The sequence below is a fragment of the Amia ocellicauda genome, chromosome 1 (assembly GCF_036373705.1).
Source record: "Amia ocellicauda isolate fAmiCal2 chromosome 1, fAmiCal2.hap1, whole genome shotgun sequence".
In the NCBI taxonomy this organism is placed as follows: domain Eukaryota; kingdom Metazoa; phylum Chordata; class Actinopteri; order Amiiformes; family Amiidae; genus Amia; species Amia ocellicauda.
In genome coordinates this window covers 25964158-25990504 of record NC_089850.1, presented here as the reverse complement: position 1 = coordinate 25990504, position 26347 = coordinate 25964158, and the positions used below count along the sequence as shown (strand labels likewise).

General features: G+C 37.7%; 1 protein-coding gene across 1 annotated transcript in view; it reads left to right on the top strand.

Annotated features, from left to right (window-relative positions):
- The first annotated feature begins 796 nt into the window (after positions 1 to 796).
- The window catches only part of rnf217 (ring finger protein 217), a 32145-nt gene continuing 6594 nt past the window's right edge, over positions 797 to 26347 (top strand). The window contains exons 1-5 of the mRNA XM_066699799.1: positions 797 to 1791; positions 15103 to 15336; positions 18721 to 18885; positions 20959 to 21160; positions 25170 to 25241. Coding sequence (XP_066555896.1) covers positions 865 to 1791; positions 15103 to 15336; positions 18721 to 18885; positions 20959 to 21160; positions 25170 to 25241 — 1600 coding nt within the window. The 5' untranslated portion in view covers positions 797 to 864. The remainder of the gene's footprint in view (positions 1792 to 15102; positions 15337 to 18720; positions 18886 to 20958; positions 21161 to 25169; positions 25242 to 26347) is intronic.

The following is a 26347-nucleotide window of genomic DNA, read 5'->3' as shown; positions in this document are numbered from 1 at the left end:
CGGGTACCACTCATCTCCACTACAAATAGGAAAAAGAGGCTACAATTTTCACAAGCTCACCAAAATTGGACAGTTGAAGACTGGAAAAATGTTGCCTGGTCTGATGAGTCTCGATTTCTGTTGAGACATTCAGATGGTAGAGTGAGAATTTGGCGTAAACAGAATGAGAACATGGATCCATCATGCCTTGTTACCACTGTGCAGGCTGGTGGTGGTGGTGTAATGGTGTGGGGGATGTTTTCTTGGCACACTTTAGGCCCCTTAGTGCCAATTGGGCATCGTTTAAATGCCACGGCCTACCTGAGCATTGTTTCTGACCATGTCCATCCCTTTATGACCACCATGTACCCATCCTCTGATGGCTACTTCCAGCAGGATAATGCACCATGTCACAAAGGTCGAATCATTTCAAATTGGTTTCTTGAACATGACAATGAGTTCACTGTACTAAACTGGCCCCCACAGTCACCAGATCTCAACCCAATAGAGCATCTTTGGGATGTGGTGGAACGGGAGCTTCGTGCCCTGGATGTGCATCCCACAAATCTCCATCAACTGCAAGATGCTGTCCTATCAATATGGGCCAACATTTCTAAAGAATGCTTTCAGCACCTTGTTGAATCAATGCCACGTAGAATTAAGGCAGTTCTGAAGGCGAAAGGGGGTCAAACACAGTATTAGTATGGTGTTCCTAATAATCCTTTAGGTGAGTGTATATACAGTCGCGCAGCTCGGCCGGCTCTCTCTCTCTCTCTCTCTCTCTCTCTCTCTCTCTCTCTCTCTCTCTCTCCGCGCCGGGACCCGGAAGCACAAGCGCGGCGTGCGGGCAGCGGGGGCGGCTCGGTGGGAAGTTACTCCTCAGGAATGGAAGATGACACAATCTGTGTAGATGCTGCTGAGGAGGAGAGACGGAGTCGTATGAGCGGCTTTCAAGAGCCTGTCATCAGTGAGCCCGAAGGGTCTGGCGAGGTTGCAGTACACAGCACAGATTTCGTACCAGACGGCCGGGAAAGAAAAGTTAGAAGAGCCGAGGATGTTTTGGACCGTCATAAATACAGGCTGGAAGTCATGAGCCGCCAAGAAACTACTAATGACCGAGACGTCGCAAGGAAACCGTCTGCAGTTGAGATATTAAGGAGGAATTTCCCCCGAACTGTTAATAACAATAGCTTGCACCGCCAAAAAGACGATCGGGCCGTCATCGTGGATGCCGTTTTTAAAAAGGGATCAGGCAGCCCCGAGCAGGAGAAGCGCCCCGGCGATGACCGCGACCCCCGCCCGGACAGCGCAGGGCAGCGGGGCGACGCGGCGGCCACGCACCCCGCACTCACGTCGTCAGATCTGGGTGAAGAGGAATTAATTGAGTCGGAGAGAAACGAGGAAAATAAAGCGACCGGCAACGAGGACACCTGCCTGTCTAAGGAGCATGTTTACTGCACTGTGTACTGTATAGAGAATGACAACTACAGGAGACCCCCCGATAGCCCGGGACAGCCACCCAGCCCGGACGGGGGAGACGTGACTCCCGCAGCACAGCCGGGCGTCCCCGGGCAGCCACACGGGGATTTGCACCCGCAGGACGAGCTCAATTCGGATCCCTATTACCGTGAGCCTTTCACTATATCCAGTCTGATCGACTCCAGGACTTTCGGCAGTCTTTACAACGGCGATTACCAGATCTCCATCGTGCTGTCCTGCCGCATTTGTCTGGACGAGAAACCCATTAAACCGCTTCCTTGTTGCAAGAAAGCAGTTTGCGAGGAGTGTCTGAAAAGATACCTCAGCTCTCAGGTAATCGCTGTGCAAAGTGATGAAGGAGCAGGGTATTTGTGTTTGCGTTTTTGTTGCTTTACCTTCGTGTTGTTTGTATGAATGCATGTTTTTTTCAAAATACCGAATCAAGATTGACTGCAGATACGTGAATATACATCCAGTTTAAGATTAAACTACAGCAGAGTTGTGACTGGTACTGTGTGTGCGCGACAGACTAATGTAGTTAAATGATCATTTCCTAGAATAAAAGGAATTCTAAATTTGGCCAGATCTTTCAAATGTAATATTTCAATAATTATAATTTCTTATTCTGATTTAAGTTTGACGGGAGGGAAAACGGCTAGGAACCTCAGATGTATTTTCTGTAAAAATACATGCACAATTACAAAATCTCTCAAGATATTGCACGCAGATGTCAGACATGTTTGACAGATTTAATCAACCCCACCTGCTTGTTCAAATAGAGGCATTATAACTGTACTGTATACAATGAATGTGTGGGAAAATAACAGCACTGGATATTTATATTAAACAATAGGTTATTAGCAACTTGGATGTGCCACTATATAGGCTAGTATAGGCCTAATTAAAATGAATATCTGAAATCTAATATATTTTTCTTAGATGCTGCTTAATTATCCCTGGCAACTCACCTTGACGTATACAGTTGCATTATAATGGACTGTATGTAACATGTTATGTAGAAGGAAAGTTAAGCTACATGGTGGTTACTGTGGTTTAACAGGCACGACAAGACTAATGCAAAATATAGTACAAGATCAGTAGCAACTACAGCTAACGTGTACAGTACAATGCATTTGAAAAGTGAGCATGTGGTTGAACTGACAATTAAACACAATTGGTTTGTGATTAAATGTTTTCTAGTGGGTAGTTTGAGACGTATTGCAGGAATGAGTATAGATTGCCCAGGAGGAGTGAAGGATCATAGGGTCACTGGTTCGGTTTGAAAAGGTGAGTTTTCATGGGAGAGCTGGGACAGATATGATATGCATGCAAAGTCAGATGGCAAGATGGTCATCTAATTATCAGAGGGAGAAGAAGAAAGGGATGTTCCACTGCATCAGCAGAATACCGAAGAGCTGAAGCGTAGCCAAAGCAAAATAACAGCAGATGCTGAAACAGCCATAACAAAGGCCAAGACTGATACAATGAGGTTTATAGTAGAGGTTTCATATCTGAGGGGGAGTAAGGCTGCTATCTCTTAAAATATATACAGTATACAGTAAAATAAGACTATAGCCTGCTGTATGTCAGCTATATGTTTATGACGAAAATGTATGAGGAAATACTGGGTCAGAAAGTAATCCCAAGTGTTGGAGAACTGTGGTTGAAGTTGATATTCCGGGAAAAAATAAAACAAGCGCTCAACCTTAAGTATAGCAGTGTCTTACAGTGTTTTTTTAGGACTTTGGAATGGCAGATAAATAGTCTCTAAATCCAATAGAGCAATGAGAAGTTGATTAAAATAACACGTTTTTATTCATACTACTATAAGTCAAAGATAAGCTAGAATATAGAGCACACTAGTATTATATAAACTATCAATTAAGGTTGCTGTGTAATATGTAATGAAGAACATGTTGAATGACATATAGAGAAACAAAATAATCTACATTTATAAATCATGAACTGCATTTTATGGTTTAGTACATAGTGCCTGAATATATATATATTTTTTAAAAGCTTGGAATGTGGGTCCCATTAAATGTACTGCCCGCCTGAGATTTTTAGATTATTATTTTTTGTTTACCTAATTAGCTAGCACAAATAAACTAGTAGGCCAGAAGGGCCTAACCACCTGCCAGCCACTACCATTGTATAACTGACTGCTGACAGGTGTCATGCTAGCAGGCTATACTTCACTATACTTCACCATTGTTATCAATAAATAATTCATGTGGGCCGTACACATGTGGATTTCTGATCATGTGGCCCACTGTTGAAAAGACTTCGACACCCCCTGCCTTTGGTGAAGATAGAAGTACCAAATTTAACTTCTAAACTGTGCAAGGGGTGATCAGCTGTAACACAGTCCTTCATTGAGGAAACTTCTTGCACAAAATGGTTTACTTTAAACAAGGAGTCTTGTTAATAGTAGCCAATGTGGCTGTACTGGAAGAGGTTGAGGTTGTTTCTTTGAAGCCGTGTGCTGTGAAATGTAACTTTTGAAACTCTTACTGGTATTCTTATGCTTCCTCTTTGTAAGCTGTATGCAGCAATCAAATTGAAATATGAGCAGCAGTGAGGTTTGTTTTCATAACACTGCCTTATCTGCAAACCATCAGACTCTACATTTGCTCTAAATTGACAGTTCGTACAGTGAAAGAGCTGCACAGTATGAGACACCATCCTGGGATAGTAGGAGCTACAATTTAATTTGTATAATTTTACATATTTCAATAGATTTTTTTGTTTTTTATCCATTTGAATGATGTTCATGAATTTGCTTTTAGAATACAAGCTGCTCTTGGTAGTTGTTGTCTTGTGTTCAGAGTGGTGTATTAACTGCAGTGAGTTTATCCTTTTTTCAGTTCTAACCATTTTTTTTTTTTTTTTTGGATTTTAAAAATGTTGGTCCCTCCCCTACAAATGTTAATATATTTTTAGCCTTTGTTTTTTTTTCCCTCTTACAGCAGAATAAGGTCTGAAGAATAAAATATTTTGTAAAACTGTGCTTTAAACAAAAAATGCCCTTACCCTCCTATACAAACAAGGCTTTGAACAATACAGTTTAGACCACCCTTTTTCAAAAACAAAGAAAGCAGTCATAATACACTTGTTCTTCCTAGGAATTTACGCTGTGCATTGTGGACCATACATTTTCCTCTTTATTTATTTATTTTCCTCATTTACATTTAGCAGTATCACTCCAAGTATGTATTAACTGCTGAGCAAGGCCTTGGATCAGGTAATTTAACAAGGTGGCAGTTTTAAGACTAGAAACACCTGTTCTTTGGGTTTATGCAAGAATAAACATCTGCACCCTCAAAATCTGTGAGTTAAACTGGTCATTCGTTTTGGAACAGCTTACTTGTTTGCTTCATAAAAATAAAATATACAGTACTGTGCAAAAGTTTTAGGCAGGTGTGAAAAAATGATGTAAAGTAAGAATGCTTTCAAAAATAGACATGTTAATAGATTATATTTATCAATTAACTAAATGCAAAGAGAGTGAACAGAATAAAAATCTACATCAAATCCATATTTGGTGTGACCACCCTTTGCCTTCAAAACAGCATCAATTCTTCTAGATACACTTGCACAGTTTTTGAAGGAACTCGGCAGGCAGGTTGGCCCAAACATCTTGGAGAACTGACCACAGTTCTCCTGTGGATTTAGGTAGCCTCAGTTGCTTCTCTCTCCATGTAATCCCAGACAGACTCGATGTTGAGATCAGGGCTCTGTGGGGGCCATACCACCATGGAGTCATTGTTATGCAGCAAAATAAATCTGGGGCCAATCAGATGCCCCCCTGATGGTATTGCATGATGGATAAGTATCTGCCTGTACTTCTCAACATTGAGGAGACCATTAATTCTGACCAAATCCCCAACACCATTTGCAGAAATGCAGCCCCAAACTTGCAAGGAACCTCCACCATGCTTCACTGTTGCCTGCAGACACTCATTCGCGTACCGCTCTCCAGCCCCTCGGCGAACAAACCGCCTTCTGCTACAGCCAAATATTTCAAATTTTGACTCATCATAGACCAGAGCACCTGCTGCCATTTTTCTGCACCCGGGTTCCTGCGTTTTCATGCATAGTTGAGTCACTTGGCCTTGTTGCCACGTCGGAGGTATGGTTTTTTGGCCGTAGGTCTTCCATGAAGGCCACATCTGACCAGACTTCTCCGGACAGTAGATGGGTGTACTAGGGTCCCACTGTTTTCTGCCAGTTCTGAGCTGATGGCACTGCTGGACATCTTCCGAAGAAGGGAAGGCAGAAGGGAAGTAAGTATGATGTGTCTTTCATCTGCTGCAGTAAGTTTCCTTGGCTGACCACTGCGTCTACGGTCCTCAACGTTGCCCGTTTCGTTGTGCTTCTTCAAAAGAGCTTGGACAGCACATCTGGAAACCCCTGTCTGCCTTGAAATGTCTGCCTGGGAGAGACCTTGCTGATGCAGTAGAACTACCTTGTGTCTTGTTGCTGTGCTCAGTCTTGCCATGGTGTCTGTCTTTGGACAGTAAACTGTCTTCAGCAACCGCACCTTATTAGCTGAGTTTGGCTGTTCCTCACCCAGTTTTATTCCTCCTACACATCTGTTTCTGTTTCAGTTAATGATTGTGTTTCAACCTACATATTGAATTGATGATCGTTAGCACCTGTTTGGTATAATTGTTTAATCATAAAGCTGACTATATGCCTACAATATCCCAGACTTTGTGCAAGTGTACCTAGAAGAATTGATGCTGTTTTGAAGGCAAAGGGTGGTCACACCAAATATGGATTTGATGTAGATTTTTCTTCTGTTCACTCTCTTTGCATTTAGTTAATTGATAAATATAATCTATTAACATGTCTATTTTTGAAAGCATTCTTACTTTACAACATTTTTTCACACCTGCCATAAACCTTTGCACAGTACTGTACATTTTTCACAATTGCAGAATAACTATATATATATATATATATATATATATATAGTTATTCCTATATATACACTCACCTAAAGGATTATTAGGAACACCATACTAATACTGTGTTTGACCCCCTTTCGCCTTCAGAACTGCTTTCATTCTACGTGGCATTGATTCAACAAGGTGCTGAAAGCATTCTTTAGAAATGTTGGCCCATATTGATAGGATAGCATCTTGCAGTTGATGGAGATTTGTGGGATGCACATCCAGGGCACGACGCTCCCGTTCCACCACATCCCAAAGATGCTCTATTGGGTTGAGATCTGGTGACTGTGGGGGCCAGTTTAGTACAGTGAACTCATTGTCATGTTCAAGAAACCAATTTGAAATGATTCGACCTTTGTGACACGGTGCATTGTCCTGCTGGAAGTAGCCATCAGAGGATGGGTACATGGTGGTCATAAAGGGATGGACATGGTCAGAAACAATGCTCAGGTAGGCCGTGGCATTTAAACGATGCCCAATTGGCACTAAGGGGCCTAAAGTGTGCCAAGAAAACATCCCCCACACCATTACACCACCACCACCAGCCTGCACAGTGGTAACAAGGCATGATGGATCCATGTTCTCATTCTGTTTACGCCAAATTCTGACTCTACCATCTGAATGTCTCAACAGAAATCGAGACTCATCAGACCACGCAACATTTTTCCAGTCTTCAACTGTCCAATTTTGGTGAGCTTGTGCAAATTGTAGCCTCTTTTTCCTATTTGTAGTGGAGATGAGTGGTACCCGGTGGGGTCTTCTGCTGTTGTAGCCCATCCGCCTCAAGGTTGTACGTATTGTGGCTTCACAGATGCTTTGCTGCATACCTCGGTTGTAACGAGTGGTTATTTCAGTCAAAGTTGCTCTTCTATCAGCTTGAATCAGTCGGCCCATTCTCCTCTGACCTCTAGCATCAACAAGGCATTTTCGCCCACAGGACTGCCGCATACTGGATGTTTTTCCCTTTTCACACCATTCTTTGTAAACCCTAGAAATGGTTGTGCGTGAAAATCCCAGTAACTGAGCAGATTGTGAAATACTCAGACCGGCCCGTCTGGCACCAACAACCATGCCACGCTCAAAATTGCTTAAATCCCCTTTCTTTCCCATTCAGACATTCAGTTTGGAGTTCAGGAGATTGTCTTGACCAGGACCACACCCCTAAATGCATTGAAGCAACTGCCATGTGATTGGTTGGTTAGATAATTGCATTAATGAGAAATTGAACAGGTGTTCCTAATAATCCTTTAGGTGAGTGTATATATATATATATATATATATATATATATATATATATATATATGTATATGTAATATTTTTACTTCAACTTTAGTAACTACGACTTTTTCATTTACATAAAAAATGAAATGTATTCATATGAAAATGTATTGCCAACCAAGAAGATTTCTGCTATTTTTCTGTTAAAAAATATCCCCCTTTTTAGCAATCACCTGAACAACGAGATCAACTAAACAGGCAGACATTAATCTAAGCCAGGGACACCACTGGTATACTTCCATATGCCATATATTCTCATTCTCTTCTGAGAAGGATATAAACTGCTTTTACTGGAATTGTTACAAAATCGTTTTTTGACATGATTGAAATATAATGGCAGGCTCGGGGGATTACACAATCGAGGAACCATGAACCAGACAATCTGTAAAAGTAGGTAAAATGATAAAGGATTAGCCAACTTTTTTATTATCATTTGGAGAATCAATTTGGAGAATACATCTCAGGGAGAATCATCATATTGGTCTCTGCTGCACTACTTTAATCTGTCACACATATTGTCAAAAAATATTACAACATACAGAAGGAATGCAGTGAGGAATTATGATCATTACTGAGAAAAGGATATATAAAGGTCTTTAGTCATTTTTTTTCAGGAAACTTTAAATGATCATTGATGTGTCATCTCTCCAAGTAGATGTATATGTTCACACTTTGAATTCAGATAAATTCCCATGTCTGGATTAGAGCACTTGCAATTTGCAGCATGGACTGGATTATGTCGCTGACTCAGACATGCAGTGTTCTCATCTCATGAGTTTTGTTGAATATTGTGGACAGATGTGTAAACAATGGTATAATAGCTTGCATTATTTTAATCGAAAGAATGTCTAAAAATAAAACCGGTTTTGTCAGACCATTCTGAGCAATGAGCTGTAACCATGCTCTTTGCCAAGACACACTTGGTAGTGTATATATTTTAATAACATTTGCCTACAGTTCATGTTTGTTGTTCTGATTTATTTATGTTATGCCTGTGAATGCCTCCTGTTGAAATTAATTAAATCAAAAAATGTGTTCTGTTTCTCTCCAGCATGTTCTTTAAACAGACATCAATGGCAATACTTAAATTGATTGTTGTAATCCTAGAGCACTGTCTTTCCTGGATTTAATGCAATTACTGTACTGCTTCATGATTTATGTTTTCCACAGTTTGGAGTTAATTCGGAATGAATTTAGTCAGGGTATTTCTCATAATTGCATTGAATCATTCATGTATTTTTTTCCCTCAAAGTGGTTCATTTATTTATTACGGCTGTGATTACCAGAGTACAGCTGAAAAAATTAGCAAACTCGTGAAGTATGCATTAACTCCCTCTTTAAAGAAATAAATATTTGGACTCTGGTCTAGGGATATTCCTGGAGTATTCTTTTGTTTGGCAAAACACTACTGTGTTCCACTCACAGTGACAACTTTTTTTTTTCAGACAATCACACTGTGGTAGCTCTCAACACGTTTTCTTTTGGGTGGGGAGGTACATTTGCAAAGACATTTTGAATATTTAAACCTAGTTAACAGGACTTATCTAAAAATCATTTGTTAAAACACATGATAATATTTCACAAGATAATGCTGTTGTGCAAATGCAAGGAATTGTATTTTATGCATTCCACCCAGCATTGTATTTCAGTAAGTTCATTAATAATATTATTATTATTATTATTATTATTATTATTATTATTATTATTATTATTATTAAGAAGAAGAAGAAGAACATTATGTTAGTTGTAAACTTTTTCAGTAAGATAATCCTTTCACCCCCCTATTTTCTTCTATAGTTTTGTTCCAGTTTTGTGTTTCTTATATGAAGAAATAAAATGACTCATAGCACTTGGTTACATAATTGAAGAAGAGGGAACTAAACTGGCAGCAAGGTCGAGTTCTGATTTTGTTTATTTTGTTTCCTCCCCCCCAGTTAAACATGTCATTCAAAATAAAAAATAAATAAATGTGCATTTATATATCCACGTAACAGCCGTTTAACATGTCTAGTGGCTTTAATTCACTATAAACTGAAGTGCAATCCAAAGGAAATGCATGGTTAAATAAACACATTCAAATGGTGAAAGGAAAGCTTGTGGAATTAGAGGATCTGTGCACAGTATTACCAGGCTCTTCTCTCTATAAAACAAACAGACTATATACCTGTAAGCTGCAGCCTTAAAATGGTATGGCAGATGCTCTTATGCACTATTAAGCAGTCGAAGAAGAGTCAGTAATATGTTTCACTAATCCTGAATCGTGGAGTCATTGTATTAAGTTCAATACTTTAGCTATAATCCACTTCTGTACATGAAATCTGAATTCTGTACATGAAAAGGGTACTGTGCCACATTGGGACTTGAATAGTGAAAGATTATTTTCACAAAGTTAGCATATGTTCAACCTATTTTTGTAATTATTTGACAGATACTTCTGAGTAAAAATGTATTGTTAACATTTTGAACAGTGTAAGAGAGAAGCAGTTTGAAGGAGTGACTAAACATCAATTAAATCTGGTTATTAAAAAAAAAACAGACAGAAGTAAGGCTTTAATATATAGATTTAAAAAGTAGCATTCCATTCATGCCTTATTTAATGTTGAATTATTTTCTTCTCCACTGAAATTCCCATTTCCCATAATGGTACTGTTATAAGATCAAAGTGCTGTTCTGTATCTTGACTAAATCGTGGGAATTTACTTGATTAGCTAAAGCAATAATAGCAATTAGTTATATAATCTAAAAGAATACAGAGTGTAGGATTAATGTATATAGAAATATAATCTTTAGTCTATAATGTTTTTCCATTATGTCAAACAGTGTCACTAGTATTTTAATACAATTGACAGCTTTAAAATAATTCTGTTTGTGAAAATCTGTATTGCTTTAGAAAACATTATGAATATTCTGATATTTAATTTTGAATTCTAAATTCAGCCACACTGATTGTGTTGTAGACAGATAAAAGCTATGGAAATACAAGCGTGTTTAATATATATTTTTTTAAGTGTTTATTTCACATGCAGTAGAGCAGTTTGATAGAACTACATTTTACAAAAGCTAATTGGCCCGGCCTTTTCACTCCATGCAGATAGATTCTGCCATGAGAGTCCATCATTTTTAAAGTGCAAATTGTATCAGGGAGTAAATCGTGGGTAAAAGAGTTGAAGGTGTCTGTCTGGCTTTTTTAAACAAGGAAGGATTAAAGTGTGCATTATTGTAGAATCAAAATAAATTAATAAATTAGCTGGTTGAAGTTAATGGGTTCCTCTTTTTACTTGTAGTCCCGAAAACTGATTCTTATCTAGGGGGAACCATCTACTGTGTAACCATTTTATATAGATGATTGTAAATCTTATATTAGTAATTTGATGTTAATTTTCATACAGGAAATTATACCTGAGGAGGTAAAATGGCTGCTGGAGGTGTAGGCCAGATCTAGATATGAGTGTCCAACATGGTCCTTTAATTTTATTTCTTAAAGATGCCTCAAAAAAAGAACAATATGATGTATGATGTTTTCATGCCTTTATTTTTCTCAGTCTTTGTGATCTTCTGGAATGATTGGATAGCTTATAAAGGCCTAGTTATGTAATATTATGTCTGGTATGGTCTCATCTGATTGTGCGAAAGGTAAGCAACAATTGGGGCTTTCAAGGGCATTGCATCCTTTAATGTTGATCCCCATTAAATAGAAGCACATTGGAAGTTTAATATTGTCTTGTTTCTGGTAAAAACTCAACATTCCCAGACACACCCTGTTAACGGAAATGTTGATGTGTGGCTTTTCCTCCTCTGTTTTAGTATAGCTGTAGTGTAAGCCAAGAAGGTTTCTCTGTAAAATATGTGGATTTTGTAATGTATTTTTAGAATCAGGGTTATGGGAGCAACTAAAAACGTATGTTTCAATTATAGACCCCATAAGACCTCTTTCTGCCTCACAGCACAATTGCACTACTATTATTATTAATAATAATTGGTGGCGTGGTGGTTAGCACTGCCTCACAGCTCCTGGGACTCCAACCTTGGGCATCTTCCTGTGTGGAGTCTGGAGTCTGCATGGTGCTTTGGTTTTCTCCCACTTTCCAAAGAAGAGCTGCTGGTATTATTGTTCTTTCTTACCCCTCCACTAAATAAATGCATTATGCATTAAGTAGAAAAACACAATGCAATAGTGTTTAATGAAGCTGTCATAGTATGATATTGATTGTTTTTTATTCATATCATTATTTATTAAAGCACCCTTCAAATGAGTTGGAATGAAAGTGGGACTGAAAGCTTATCAGATTAGTACTACTTTTATGCTCTAATTTATGATTGGGTCCCCACATCCATCCAATTATGATGCTGTTACACACTGTGCAGCAAGAGACTTCTCGTAAAGTGGAATTATGTTCCTGTCCATCATCATAATTGTAAGTAATTACTCTGAAAGTGTTGAAAATGGCTAGACTGTTGTGAACAATAACTCCTTTCAAAAGATGGAATCCAGTCTTGCCCATTTATTTTTACTACCTGTTTACTCTGTCCTATACAATGTTATTTTATTAACCCTTCTTTGATTTATTTGCAGGGAGTTTATTGTTTAGTTTAATAATAAAAATGGTAGCAATAAAAAGTTATTAACCATTTCAAGTTAGTCTTCCAAGTATTGTTGAATAGTGTAAAACACTCTTTTTCACAGATGTCTGACTTGATAAACTCTATCAAATCAGATGTTACAAATAGTACAGTTTCTGCCCACCTGTAAAGGTGACGTATTCTGTAGTGCATTTTAAATAATCAGAGGCCCTAAAATGATGATAAAACACATCATAGCAATGCAGAGACATTTCCAAACTTATTTTCCAAGAAAAACAACAACTCTGAGTTACATCATCTGTCTCAAAATCTCTATAGAATACACTTCCTGTCCCTGGCCAAATAAGTAAGTTGCCTCCCTTTAAATGAAGGCTGTTTTTTAATCGTATTATGTCTTAAAAATTAAAAAAATTATGAAATATACAAACACAAAGTTCCTATACCAAGAACCATTTGGTTCAGTGTGCGAAGTGGACTTCTTAGGACAAACGCTAACTTTGGTTTATTGGCTAAATGTTTCTGTTGCCTCTTTGAACTTTAGAATTATATCTTCCCAGTTACTTAACAATCCCTGGGTGTTTCCAGTGTGTTCCCCCTCTTAGATCCCTGTCCTTTGTATGTGCCTGAATTGTAATGCTGAATCAAGAGCTCAGACAAAATGTGGCCTGTCTGTCACTTCAACATGGCAGTAGTCTGGAGTGGGTAAGGTGGGGTTCATCGCAGGGGTCCGTGTTGGGGGAACTCCTGTCACTGGTGTTTTGTCTACTAGACTCCTGTAGTTTATCTTGTTGCGTTCCCCATGAACCAGCTTACATTTATATATCAGATTCTTTACATATCTCCCAAGCTAGATTCCCTATGACTTCCATTATTTTTAATTTATTCTTGTCCAGATCCATCTGCTGCATCTTTCTGCTCTCTCTCCAAATTCGTTTTTGCCTATTTTCTGACTCTAATTCCCATATTTTGCAGTGTCTTTGGAATTCCAGTCTTCTAAGCCAAATTGTTTTCTATGCTCTCTTGTAATTCAAAGGTTGTATCTTATGCCAATTTTACACCCCTTTTCCTGGTTTCACACTGCTTATTAAACATCTATTTTAAATCACCTAAGAGCATTTCTCTAATCTGTTATTGCTTTAGTATGCCTAGCTCTACATAAGTCTAGGCAATCTTCAAGGAGTGAATAGGGTCAGTAGGGGATGATGGCATATCAGTTACTTTAGTTAATCTATTAGAGATAAACATGCGTTTGTCACCAGCGATAAGGGGCTGGGTGGTCCGTGGGCCTTAAATGTTGGAGAAACACTGGTTAACAGACAACAACATGGAAGTGTAGTCTGTCTGAATGTGGCTCAGAAGCAAATGGTACAGTTCTGTTTCATACTGCACAGTACACAGTGTGGCCACATCAATTAAACCCCATTTTACCTTCCTCTAAGGGAATAATACAATTCCAGCTAACAGCCTGTGCTGAACTCTGCCTCCACGTTGTGGACCTTTATTTTTTTTTTTTATGGTCACGTTAGAGCTAATATGGTTGTCCTGGAGCCTCAGAGGTCACTGCTGAAGTGAAATGAAGTCCTAGTTTTCAGCATGAGCTTATGACACCTTGCTCTACTGGATTGAAAGGATGGGTTGCACGGTTGAATGCAATGAATTATATCAAGTACTGGAAAAAAAATCTCCCATATTGCTTCCTCCTATTCACGTGGATGATGCATTTTAGAAAAGTGCTTGTATTATATCAGGAGAATCGGTTGTTTTTTTATTTGTTTCAGTGGCAGTCCTTGATCTTAGGAGCCTTTAGTACTTTTTCTAAAAGAAACATCTGAAACATATTTCATGTGCATGTAACTCAGTTGTTTGTTAAATAACATGTTAATACTCATTTGAATAAAAAAATAAAAAGGTTTTTAGAAGGTTGGCATTGACCACACCACATACCACCGCCAACAAAGACATATGCACACACATCTGTTCTTAAAATCACTATAATTTTCCAAATCTTCACCACTGTTCTTTGATCATGTATACTGCTATTTCCTGTTCTCTGTAACAAATATATGATTAAGATTTCAGCCGCTCCACATTGTCAAAATACTGTGAACATATATGGTGTTTATTTTATATATTGATTTATTTAGTTTATGGTTATAAGATTTAAGTATCTTAAAGTCATACATGCAGCAAAGCACAGACTAGAAGAAAAAAATGCTAGGCTAAAGATAAGGTAAACTTGAAGGAGGAGAGCAGAAGAACTGTAGTGGTGCAGAACAGAAGGCCGTTTAGTCCTTTTCCCACTTCCGGTTAAAAGATGATGGATTGCTGTTGGCAGGGTGGAAAGCAGAGGAGAGACAAGCGGTGGAAAGGAGCAAGCGGTGCAGAAAGAGCAGAGTAATGCTAAGAGAGGACGCAAGAGTGGAGGCAGCAGAGTTAGAGCTTAGGCTCAGGGAATTGAAAGTTGATTTATGATTTGCCATCACATTGTTGCAGTACAGCATTCAGTACCAACTTGCTGTCGTCTGCACTGCTAAAGTGTAGTCGAATACCTGACTATTTCTCACTGCAGAATTATATCATAAGTAGGGAGCAAGCAACCTAGGCCCTCTGAAAAATTATAATAATTGATAATTATGTTTTCATTGAATACTGTTCAGCTGACCTATAATGCAGCAATTAATAATCTGTAATGTGTTTTATACCTTCAATTAATTGTATTTATTTTGCATAATTTCAGATGACTAGATTCAAAACCAGTGCTTTACTCAGGTGTCCTTGCTCCTTATATTAAAGCACTCGTGTAATATTTTGTGATTCACCCCCACAGGTGCAGATTGGCCGGGCAGGTATAAAGTGCCCTATCACAGAGTGCAGCGAGCAGCTGGATGAGGGCACAGTGCTGGCACACCTGCCCAGTGAGGAGCTGGCCAAGTACACTTACTTCTTGGAGTTGAACATGCTGGACTCCAGCACAAAACCCTGCCCACAGTGCAAGTACTTTACTAACCTCAAGAGCAAAAGCAACCTCCATACTCCTAGCAAGTCTGAACACAAGTACAAAGTGAGCATGTTTTACAATTCTTTAACTTTAGACACACTAACTTTTTTGTAGGCATGTTTGTGTTTCATGAATTTTCTGCAGCTGTCAATTTGATAATGATAAGATAGTTCAAGACAACAGTTATGAAATGGAAGCTTATCAAGCTTAAGTATGAACTGAAAAACTTTTTATATACATTATATGCTTTTAACAAGAATAACTGATTGATTAACTAATTATGTATCTAAAATATACTTGAATTGACAATCTTGTTGCATGAATAGGTGTGATTCACTCTAGATGACACAGTTTTTCTGTTTTGACACTGATCATTTCCAGCCTCTCTCTAAAACAGTGTATTTATGCTGTTCTTAGTATTAATTGCTTTTTGTTTATAATACTGTGGGAAGATTTATTTATCTTTGTTTCACATTTTCTATGAAGCCTTCTGTTGGCCATGTCTAATCTTATAAGGCCTGCTGTGTAAAAAGTGTGTCCAGTTGCAAATGTTTCCTTTGATACTGTTTCATTTGCAGGAGTCAGTTACTAAATACTGATTCATGTATTATTTAAAGTAGATGTAGCTTTATATTTGCTGATCTTATTATAATTCTTATTTTTCAAAAGTATAGATTCAGATTTTTATTTATTTTTTACACATATATATATATATATATATATATATATATATATATATATATATATATACAGTACTGTGCAAATGTTTTAGGCAGGTGTGAAAGCTGTACAAGTAAGAATGCTTTCAAAAATAGACATGTTAATAGATTATATTTATCAATTAACTAAATGCAAAGTGAGTGAACAGAAGAAAAATCTGTATCAAATATTTTTTTGTGTGACCACCCTTTGCCTTCAAAACAGCATCAATTCTACACTTGCACACAGTTTTTGAAGGAACTCGGCAGGTAGGTTGGCGATCTAACCACAGTTCTTGTGTGGATTTAGGCAGCCTCAGTTGCTTCTCTCTCTTCATGTAATCCCAGACAGACTCGATGATGTTGAGATCAGGGCTCTGTGGAGGCCATACCATCACTTCCAGGACTCCTTGTTCTTCTTTACACTGAAGATAGTTCTTAATGACTGTTGCTGTATGTTTGGGGTCATTGTCATGCTGCAGAATAAATTTGGGGCCAATCGGATGTCTCCCTGATGGTATTGCATGATGGATAAGTATCTGCCTGTACTTCTTAGCATTGAGGAGACCATTAATTCTGACCAAATCCCCAACTCCATTTGCAGAAATGCAGGCCCAAACTTGCAAGGAACCTCCACCATGCTCCACTGTTGCCTGCAGACACTCATTCGTGTACCGCTCTCCAGCCCTTCAGTGAACAAATTGCCTTCTGCTGCAGCCAAATATTTCAAATTTTGACTCATCAGTCCAGAGCACCTGCTGCCATTTTTCTGCACCCCAGTTCCCGTCTTTTCATAGTTGAGTCGCTTGGCCTTGTTGCCACATCAGAGGTATGGCTTTTTGTCCACAAGTCTTCCATGAAGGCCACTTCTGACCAGACTTCTCCGGACAGTAGATGGGTGTACCAGGGTCCCACTGTTTTCTGCCAATTCTGAGCTGATGGCACTGCTGGACATCTTCTGATTGCGAAGGGAAGTAAACATGATGTGTCTTTCATCTGCTGCAGTAAGTTTCCTTGGCCGACCACTGCGTCTACGGTCCTCAACGTTGCCCGTTTCTTTGTGCTTCTTCAAAAGAGCTTGGACAGCACATCTGGAAACCCCTGTCTGCCTTGAAATGTCTGCCTTGGAGAGACCTTGCTGATGCAGTAGAACTACCTTGTGTCTTGTTGCTGTGCTCAGTCTTGCCATGGTGTCTGTCTTTGGACAGTAAACTGTCTTCAGCAACCGCACCTTGTTAGCTGAGTTTGGCTGTTCCTCACCCAGTTTTATTCCTCCTACACAGCTGTTTCTGTTTCAGTTAATGATTGTGTTTCAACCTACATATTGAATTGATGATCATTAGCACCTGTTTGGTATAATTGTTTAATCATACACCTGACTATATGCCTACAAAATCCCTGTAGATTTTTCTTCTGTTCACTCACTTGATGAATATAATCTATTAATGTCTATTTTTGAAAGCATTCTAACTTTACAGCATTTTTTCACACCTGCCTAAACCTTTTGCTCAGTATTGTATATATATTTTTTTTTGTCAAGTGAAAGCATGATAAGCATAATAAGTCTGAAGATACATCTTTAAACTGTTTCAGTGCTGAAACAATGTACAGGTAGTGGACAAAAAGAAACCCCAGGGGAACAAGGGCCATACAACATGTATGCAAAGTATGTGGCTGCCACAAATACCTGACTGGCATTTGAAATATGTAAATCTCTTCCCACCAGCGGTGTCGTTGTGTATGAGCAGGCTGTGCCTGCATTCTGCTATTAAGAGCCAGAAATGGCTGCAAGAGGAGAGCAACGGCAGACAAACTGTGTGCAGAGTTCAGTTTGGGTCGTGAGCATCTTGTATCATTGAAAACGGTCAGAAGGGAACTCTGGTAATGCCCATTTGCATGTTCAGTGGTCAAAGGTCCATAGGGAATTGAACAGTGGAGGAGTGTGATAAGGTCTGATGGGTCGTTCTTCACCATGTTCTTGACAAATGGGTGGGTACACATGTGGTGACAGACCAAGGAACTCTCAACTGTAAAAGGTTCTGGTGGTTCCATAATAGGGGCATTTTTCTGACATGATCTGTGTCCACTCATTCCATTAAGAAGGCAGAGTTGATGCAGCACAATACGTTACCATCCTGGGCTATCATCTGCATCCCATGATGCAGCATTTCTTCCTGCAGAGAGGGGTGTCTTCTAGGACAACATTGCTCTAGTACACATCTCCCATGGCCCTCCCAATCATCAGACTTCAATTCCATAGAGCATTTGTGGGAGAGGTACCTGTGATAGTGGTTTCTGCCTCCATCAAACCAGAGGAAATTGATTAATTCCATGTGGGAGGCTGGTGGCAGATTCCAGCACCTAGTTGACTCCATGCCACATTGTATCCATGCTTTCCTGGTTGCACGTGGTGGCCCAACACCCTACTGAGTGACATTTTGTTGGTGTTTCCATTTTTTTGTCCACTATGTGTATCATAGTCATAGACTTGTGAAATTGTAATTTAAAAATTACTGCATAAACCACATATTTTAAGAACGCATGGAACCATGATTTTCATTTTAAATTCAAATTAATTATTGGAATTTTTCATTCATGTTTCTCTTGCATTTTCAGCTTTTTATTTTCTCTAAACAAGGATTCAGTGTCCAAAATTAGTGACCTGAGTCACAATTGTGAGATCAGTTTGTTGGATCTTGAAACAGACCTGTATTTATAACCAGTTGTATCTTGTCCTGTTATTTTATAGATCCAATGTGAAATATGCCAGTTTGTGTGGTGCTTTAAGTGCCATGCTCCTTGGCATGATGGTCTGAACTGCAAGGACTACAGGAAAGGAGACAAGCTGTTACGTCACTGGGCCAGTGCAATTGAACATGGCCAGAGGAATGCTCAGAAATGTCCTAGGTGCAAGGTGGGTGTGGAGAAAAAAAAATCTAGAAAAGCAGAGTCAGAAGGTGATAGGAATACAGTAAAATCACACATTTACGTAGTACCATTTTACCCGACATATGTAGGCATAGGAGAAGTTGCAGTAAAATGATAGAAGTGCTAACAATACATAGGGAACTGCAGGTACAGTCTGAAGATCCGTCTTGAGTAATCACCAGATAGTGATCAGGTGGAAAGGTTGTTCCACCACTTAGGGCCAAGATGGAAAAGGAGTTGGCTCTGGAGAAAGGGGAGCAGAGAGGGGGTACAGTGAGTCTTCTAATGGAGGAGGACTAGTGTAGGTAGATAGCAGAGAGACAGGGAGAAATGCAAGAGAAGATGAGATGGTCGGAAGAAGGAAAATACATTTTTGTGTGTCATCTGCATAGAAGTGTAAGAGATCCCACGGGATGTGATTAGAGCACCCAGAGAGGAGGGGTAGAGAGTGAACAGGAGGGGGCCCATGACAGAGCCTTGGAGCACACCTGTTAGGAGAGGTTGCAGTGTGGACAAAAATCTGCACCATGTCACTTGTGTTTAGTGTAGTATCTTTAGATTAAATTTGAATTGTGTTGAATGATGAGACATAAATTCCTGAACAGCCTACTCTTTTTTGCTTAATTATTTACCTGTGTCAATAACATTTAATTTGAAACATCTTGGGAAATACATTTCAAAAGTAAATGTGAAGGGTTATACAATGTTTTCCTGGCAGTTGCATGCTACTTGGTTCAACAAAGCACTTTCTTATATCCGTTAATTTGGTGTAAGCCTAGATAAAAATAGTAGCAGTACCTCAAATGATGCTACACTCTGATCTCATTCCTTTTTCTCAATTGAAATCCTTCCTCTAGTGATGTAATGTGCTTCTTGTAACACATTCTGGAAACTTAATATTCTAGTAAGTCATGTGTCTTGTGTCTTGGGCCAAAATAAGCAGGAAATAAACTTTGTTATGCTTACTAGGTTTTTTGTTTCTTACACAGATGCATTTTGTAAGTGCAGCAAAGACTATATGCCTATTAATTTGATTTCACCATATCTGTCATAACTTACATTTTTCAGATCATGGTATATAAACAAACAAGATTAAAATCATAATAATACATAAGTCATATATTGTAATGTTTCAGAACAAAAATTTAATGTTTTTTTTCCCCCTGAAATATGGAATTCCAAGCTCTATATGGATAAAAACATGATATGAAATACCTGCCATTTTAATTTGGTATGGCATTATGAAAGTGTCAGAGGTACAGTAGTGTTTTTTCCAGTATGATTTGTTTCCTTATTTGATCATTGTCCTACACTTAACAGGTCTTGCGGTAACACTGTAGATTCAGGTGGGTACATGCATTTATGAATTCATGTATTTATGAGTCTGATTAACTAGCCTCTACAAATAATGTTGTTAATACAGTCACAAAGTTTTGAAATCTCAATGTTTCGAAGTTGGTGTGGCCAACCGTATTAGACTTCCACTGTGTTGCATTCCATTGCTATGGAATCTTTAATAGAGACTTTGATTCTCCTCGCAGTTTTTATCTTCTATAATAACTATGCCAAAGGAGAAGAGACAAGTATCCCATTTACTCACTTCTAAAAGTGGACAGAAAAAGTTTGGTAGAGTTGAGTACACAGTCCATTTCATTTTTTTGATAACTTGCAAAGGGTTTTTGTCAAATGATCATTACCAATTAATTAATTTAGCTTATATTAACTGTGAATTTTGTGGGATTAGTTATTTAGGGGTTATTTTAGCCTTACAGATGTTTTTTGACCGATGAAAGGATGTGGAAGTCACCAGTTTAGAAATTGTAATGAGTTTTGAATGTCCTGACCGTTCTATTTGTTCCATCGATCGTGACAGCAATGTAGAAGGTCAGTTGTTCACATTAACACTTTAATGGTTCAGTATTAATATCAATATTAAGATACATTTTATAAGCAGTAATGTGTGTATCCGTAACAACTTAGAACATGTGGACCAATGTCATATAATGTTCATTAGCAATTGTCTCAGTCAATTGTTGTGTTTTGTTTTGATTACTCTCAGATTCATATCCAGAGGACAGAAGGCTGTGATCATATGACCTGCTCTCAATGTAACACTAACTTCTGCTACCGCTGTGGAGAAAAATACCGTCATCTTCGGTTCTTTGGTGACCATACCTCAAACCTCAGTGTTTTTGGCTGTAAATACCGCTACCTCCCAGATAAACCGCATCTACGCAGGCTGGTCCGGGGCTCTGTGTTTGGTAAGCATGCATAAAACTCTTCTACTGGGGAATGGACAGTGTCTAAGGATGAAATTTACCTTTAAGAAAAACGTGACTAAACGTTTCCGAAACAGCGTTTTGTTTTTGATAGCTGACTGACATGCTTTCTCACCAAAAGTAAGGAATCAAATAATGCTGTCATACAGATCCTTTAGTACTACATGTATTTGATTATAACTCCAAATTAAAACTGAATTACCAGAATTACCAAAGAATACATTTCCAGTATAATTCTGTAAATCACATTTCGAAAACAAACCTCACTGTTATGGCAGTGTTGTTTTGGTGTTTGAAGTTTCAGATGAACAGTCTTTTTCTATTTTGTTACAGTAGTTTATCAGATAGGAATACAGTGTTAGCTCACTCATAGCACATAGCTATGTTTGGACCCCCCCCATAACATTAAATGAATGCTAGAGATTATAGCAGCGTAAAAGTGTTTCCAAGTGCTTTGAGTTTCATCCACTAACCAGCCATTTATCATATCAATAGAATGTGTTGTTGCCTAACCTTCAAAAGTATTTGCTATGTGAACTCCTGTGGTTAGACAAGTCAGTCAAAGTCAGTGTTTTCCTGGCTTTGTAGAGGAGGACACAGTTTCTGTTAAAGTGTACAGTGTGTTTATTTTGAGTTCTCGCCCATGAACAGATAAACAATTCTGAGTCACCTGGCTCGGCAGTGTGCAAGGTCTCTTCAGGGACTTAACAACTTACCAACAAAAGGGATCTATAATGAGGCCTCCCCCACACCCCCTTGCCCCTGCTTAATCATCTCACATTCTCATGTGTGTGCATGTGAAGGAAGGTGAAATATTTTTAGTTTGTATAAGAGCTGTGTGCAGGGGAGTTTTTATATATATATATATATATATATATATATATATATATATATATATATATATATATATATATATATATATATGTTTTTCCCCATGGCCATCTATATATTTTGTGAAAAAAGGCTTTTTCTGTATTTATGTTGGACATTATGAAGGAGCACACTGCTTCAGTATTAAACAAATTCCTATTTTTAAGTCTAAAGTCTGTTAAATAAAATAATGTACATATGAATTTTCAGTTTAGCTTTTCTGAGATTCAGTTAAGCTGCATTTACACAAATCTCCAAAATACTTGGATTACTGGATGTATTCAATTTAGTATTTGATCTATTTGGCACAGACAGCATACAGATTTTAATACCTATGATGTGTTTGAATATGCAGTAAAACCATATTTTTTCAGTTTGATACTTTTCACTGATGGTCTCTTGACAAAAGGGGAAATTAAAAGGGGAAATGAAACCATAGATGAAAAAGAACGACTCATACAAACCAACAGTGCAGTGTGCAATAGATTTATTTCTTGATTTAATCTAGTACCACCCTTAAATATAGTATAAATTAATTATATACAGATACATAGTGCAGGTATGTTCTTTAAAATATTTGAACGTAAACAAATATCCAGTTTTGCCCTGTGTGAATTAATATGGAAAATAGGATATTGGATGGAGGCTGACATCTGATGGTTTCAATGGCCTGTTATTGTAAAATGCACAAGATGAACCATGAAAAATGCACCATTCAGAACATGGTATACATATGTATATAATGTGGTGTATATGTGTACTTTGGTAGTTTTCAATAATGGAAAATGTAAAGAAAAATCTAGAATTAATTTTATTTGCAGTGATGGGCAGGGCTTGCAGAGGATGTGGAGATATGGCCCTGTGTAGAGAGCTGTTGAAGTGAATGGAAGTGAAGGCCAGTAGAACTGCACTGAATAAGTAGGCCTAATAGACACAGCAGAAATACCTGGACTAGCAGAGATGTTAAATACTGCTAGACCATATATATACTTTGGAGTTGTATTCTTTTTGGGCTATAGAGACTATTGTTGGGCTATTGTTTATTTAATTAGTGTCTCACTCCAGTCCATATCAAGCCTGAAGCTTCCAGGTGACAAAATCAGGTTTATTTCATCCTTGTTTGCAATGGGACCTTGCTGCTATAGAATGCTCTTACAGAATATAAATGCTTTCAGTATTTTAGATTATAGTATCTATACCAAAACATTTATCTTGACTGTGTATTGGCCAGGTGCTGAAGATTAAAGCTTGAGTACTCCTACACTTGCTAGGGCTGTAACAAAGGGTACATTTTTACCATCGAACGTTCAGAAGCAGAAATGAACCAACCTTCGAAAGTGCTAGTTTGCAGAATTCACCAGTGACATAATTGTAATTTAATATATCGATTTTTCTACTTTGCACAGGTAATCATTATAAGTTGATTATTAATGATTAGTTGAAAAACATATTTAAGCAGGTTTTATTAATTAAACATAAGCACAGACTGTTTCTATGCACATATTTGATGCTTCATATTGTAAACACATAAATGCTGTTACTAATCAGTAGCACCTCATCCAAGCACTCAAATAATGAATGTAATAAATAACAAGAAGAACAAAAAGAACAGTCAACACAACAACCCTCAGAGTTTAGTTAAATTTTACTTGGCACTCCAAAATGATTTGAATTAATTAAAGAGAAACTAACTTTGATTTTAGATTCAGTTTAATATATGCGGGTTATTAGATTATTACAAATAAATGTACATGCCTCTATTATTCTTATTCTTATTAGTAGTAGTTTAATAATTACTGTTATGCCAGATAGTTAAATTATGCTGGTCAAGCTCCGTGACAAACCAATTGTCACTGTATAGCTTCATTCCATCTTTATTGGATCTTAGGAACATTTAACAAACAATCAAAAATCTGATGATTGTGGAGACAATTTCCCTTAAAGCTTCAATTTACAACACTTAGGTAGGGTCAATTTCATTACAATTAAGTGGTTGAGCAGGGGTAATTTCCCTTCATAATAAAAATATAATTATCATATAGGTTACTTTGAGATTTTTTTATTGCTGAAACATACATTGCAGTATGCTTTATGTAGAATTTCTTGATTTCTGATTTTTCCATGACTGACATCTTATGTGGGCTGAAGTATTGTCTCCTGGTTTTACACAAAATAAAACAAGACAACAATAAAAACGCTTTGAATATCACACGGCATATGAGAGAACCTTTGAAGGTCTGAGAACCCAACGAAAGATTCACCAACATTTATTAACGGGAAGACAGAGAGAACTGCATCTAAAATATGATGCCGTTCTTATGCTGTTAACCACATTATTTGGTCCTTTCATCCTTTTGTCCGCATCTTGTTTAAATCTGCATTCTGCCTTAAGATAATCTGATGTTGCTATTGCAATTTTGCATCACTTCGATATTAAATATTTACACCATATGCTTCCCCTAAGCAGTAGAGCATGTCGTGTTTTACAACAGTTGTTCACTTGTTAGTCCAGTGAAAGGAGGATGAGTTTAAATTACAGGTCTCTTGTTGGAACTACAGGCTTCCAATTTCCTGTGCTGCTCGTGGCAGTGGTCTGGCCTTTCTCACAGGCTTACTTTTACAGATATTGTACATTATTGCTAATGCAGTGTGAAATTAATAGATAATAGTAATCTGTTAAGTGGCCACAAGTGTAAAATTACATGAAAATGAGATGAAAACCACAAATGCATTAAAAAATTATTCACAATTACATAAAAAGCCACTTCTAAATTAGATGTATTTCAGTGGTTCCTGTAAATGTATCTGATGTAAACATACAAAGTAGAGACAATAAAGATAACTGGCAACATTTGGGAGGGACATTTTATAATATGTATATATGTGTATTTGTAAGAAGAAAGAATGTATAGTCTTGGCAGACAATCACAAGGTGAAGTGATTGAAACCAGGATGACTTGCCTAGACATGAGTTCAGGATCCAGGATGCTTGGTATCTTTGTGGTTAAGGAGCTCAGCTGCATGAATGCATTACTCAGAACTTTGTGTTTGAAACAACAACCAAAAAAATCTTAAGAGAAATGTTCTAAATTGTTTCTTTTTTGTGTTTTGTTTTTTCCAGTAAGTAAAATCCTTGTTGCTCCTCTGGTTATAGTGCTGGTGGTGGTGTTTGGAGCCATAGCACTTGTAATAGGTAAGTGTGTTAAAATTTTACTTTTATGTACCTAGAAGTGAGAGTTAAAGGTCAGTCAAATATTTTAGATAGTCTGGGTGTTCTTATGTTTTCTGACTCCCTGCCAGACCTGAGACTGCCAGATGAAAAACTAATCTATTATTAGATCTTGTCATTAACTATTGATAGTATTGTATAGATTTTGTGAAGAAATAAGTATTAGGGGGTTGGTGCCAGATAAAACTAATTGAATAGCTACCAATAAGCTGCTGTTTTGCATTAAAAAATTGTTGTGAAATCAGCACAAATGGAGACTTTAGTGGCATTTTGCACTTTACCCAGGCATTTTGTGACCACTATCAAAATAGCTTGCAGCCACTATTCAATTCTTAGCGATTTAAATTCAGGCTTAATGAGCTTGAAAAACATGTATTCCTAATATAATTTCAGTGTGACACCCCCTCACAGAACATCTGGTGTATACCAATATTATTTGTATTTTAATGTTTTGACTGTAAAATAAATGATGTGGGGGTTCACTAATATAATAATATAATATTAATAACACTAATTATTTTATACATAAGAAAATGGAACTAAACTGCAATGCATATAAGCTTGCTTGCATGCTGTGACTACTGCTCATACAAATAAATTGATTGTTTTTCATGTGTATACTATTTTAAAAGGAAGAAAAAATACATGCTAATCAGAATTGTATGTCCTTTCACTTCAAAAACACACCAATCGTAGATTCGTTCAGGTTTTTTTCCCCCCGCAATTAGTTGAGCCTGGTTGTATTTTTTGCCACTAAAACAGGTTCCACTACCTCATGAGTAGGCAGGCAACTTTGCATGTTATTGTGTTTATGGATTATAATAGGTTATTTTTTAACTAGCCTGAATTCAGAATAGCCAGGAGTTATATTTGCCATTTCATTGTTTCTATACAGTAGAAATGGAATTTAAAGAAAGTTCAGTGTCAGTCAGTACTTATATGGTTCTACCTGGTGACTATCTTACTTATGTGTGTATTTAAAGCCATATTTTAAAGAACAATTAATTGATTGAGTGCAAATCATATTTAATCATTAGCTGAGCTCTGTTAATACTGTTTCCCATTTGTAC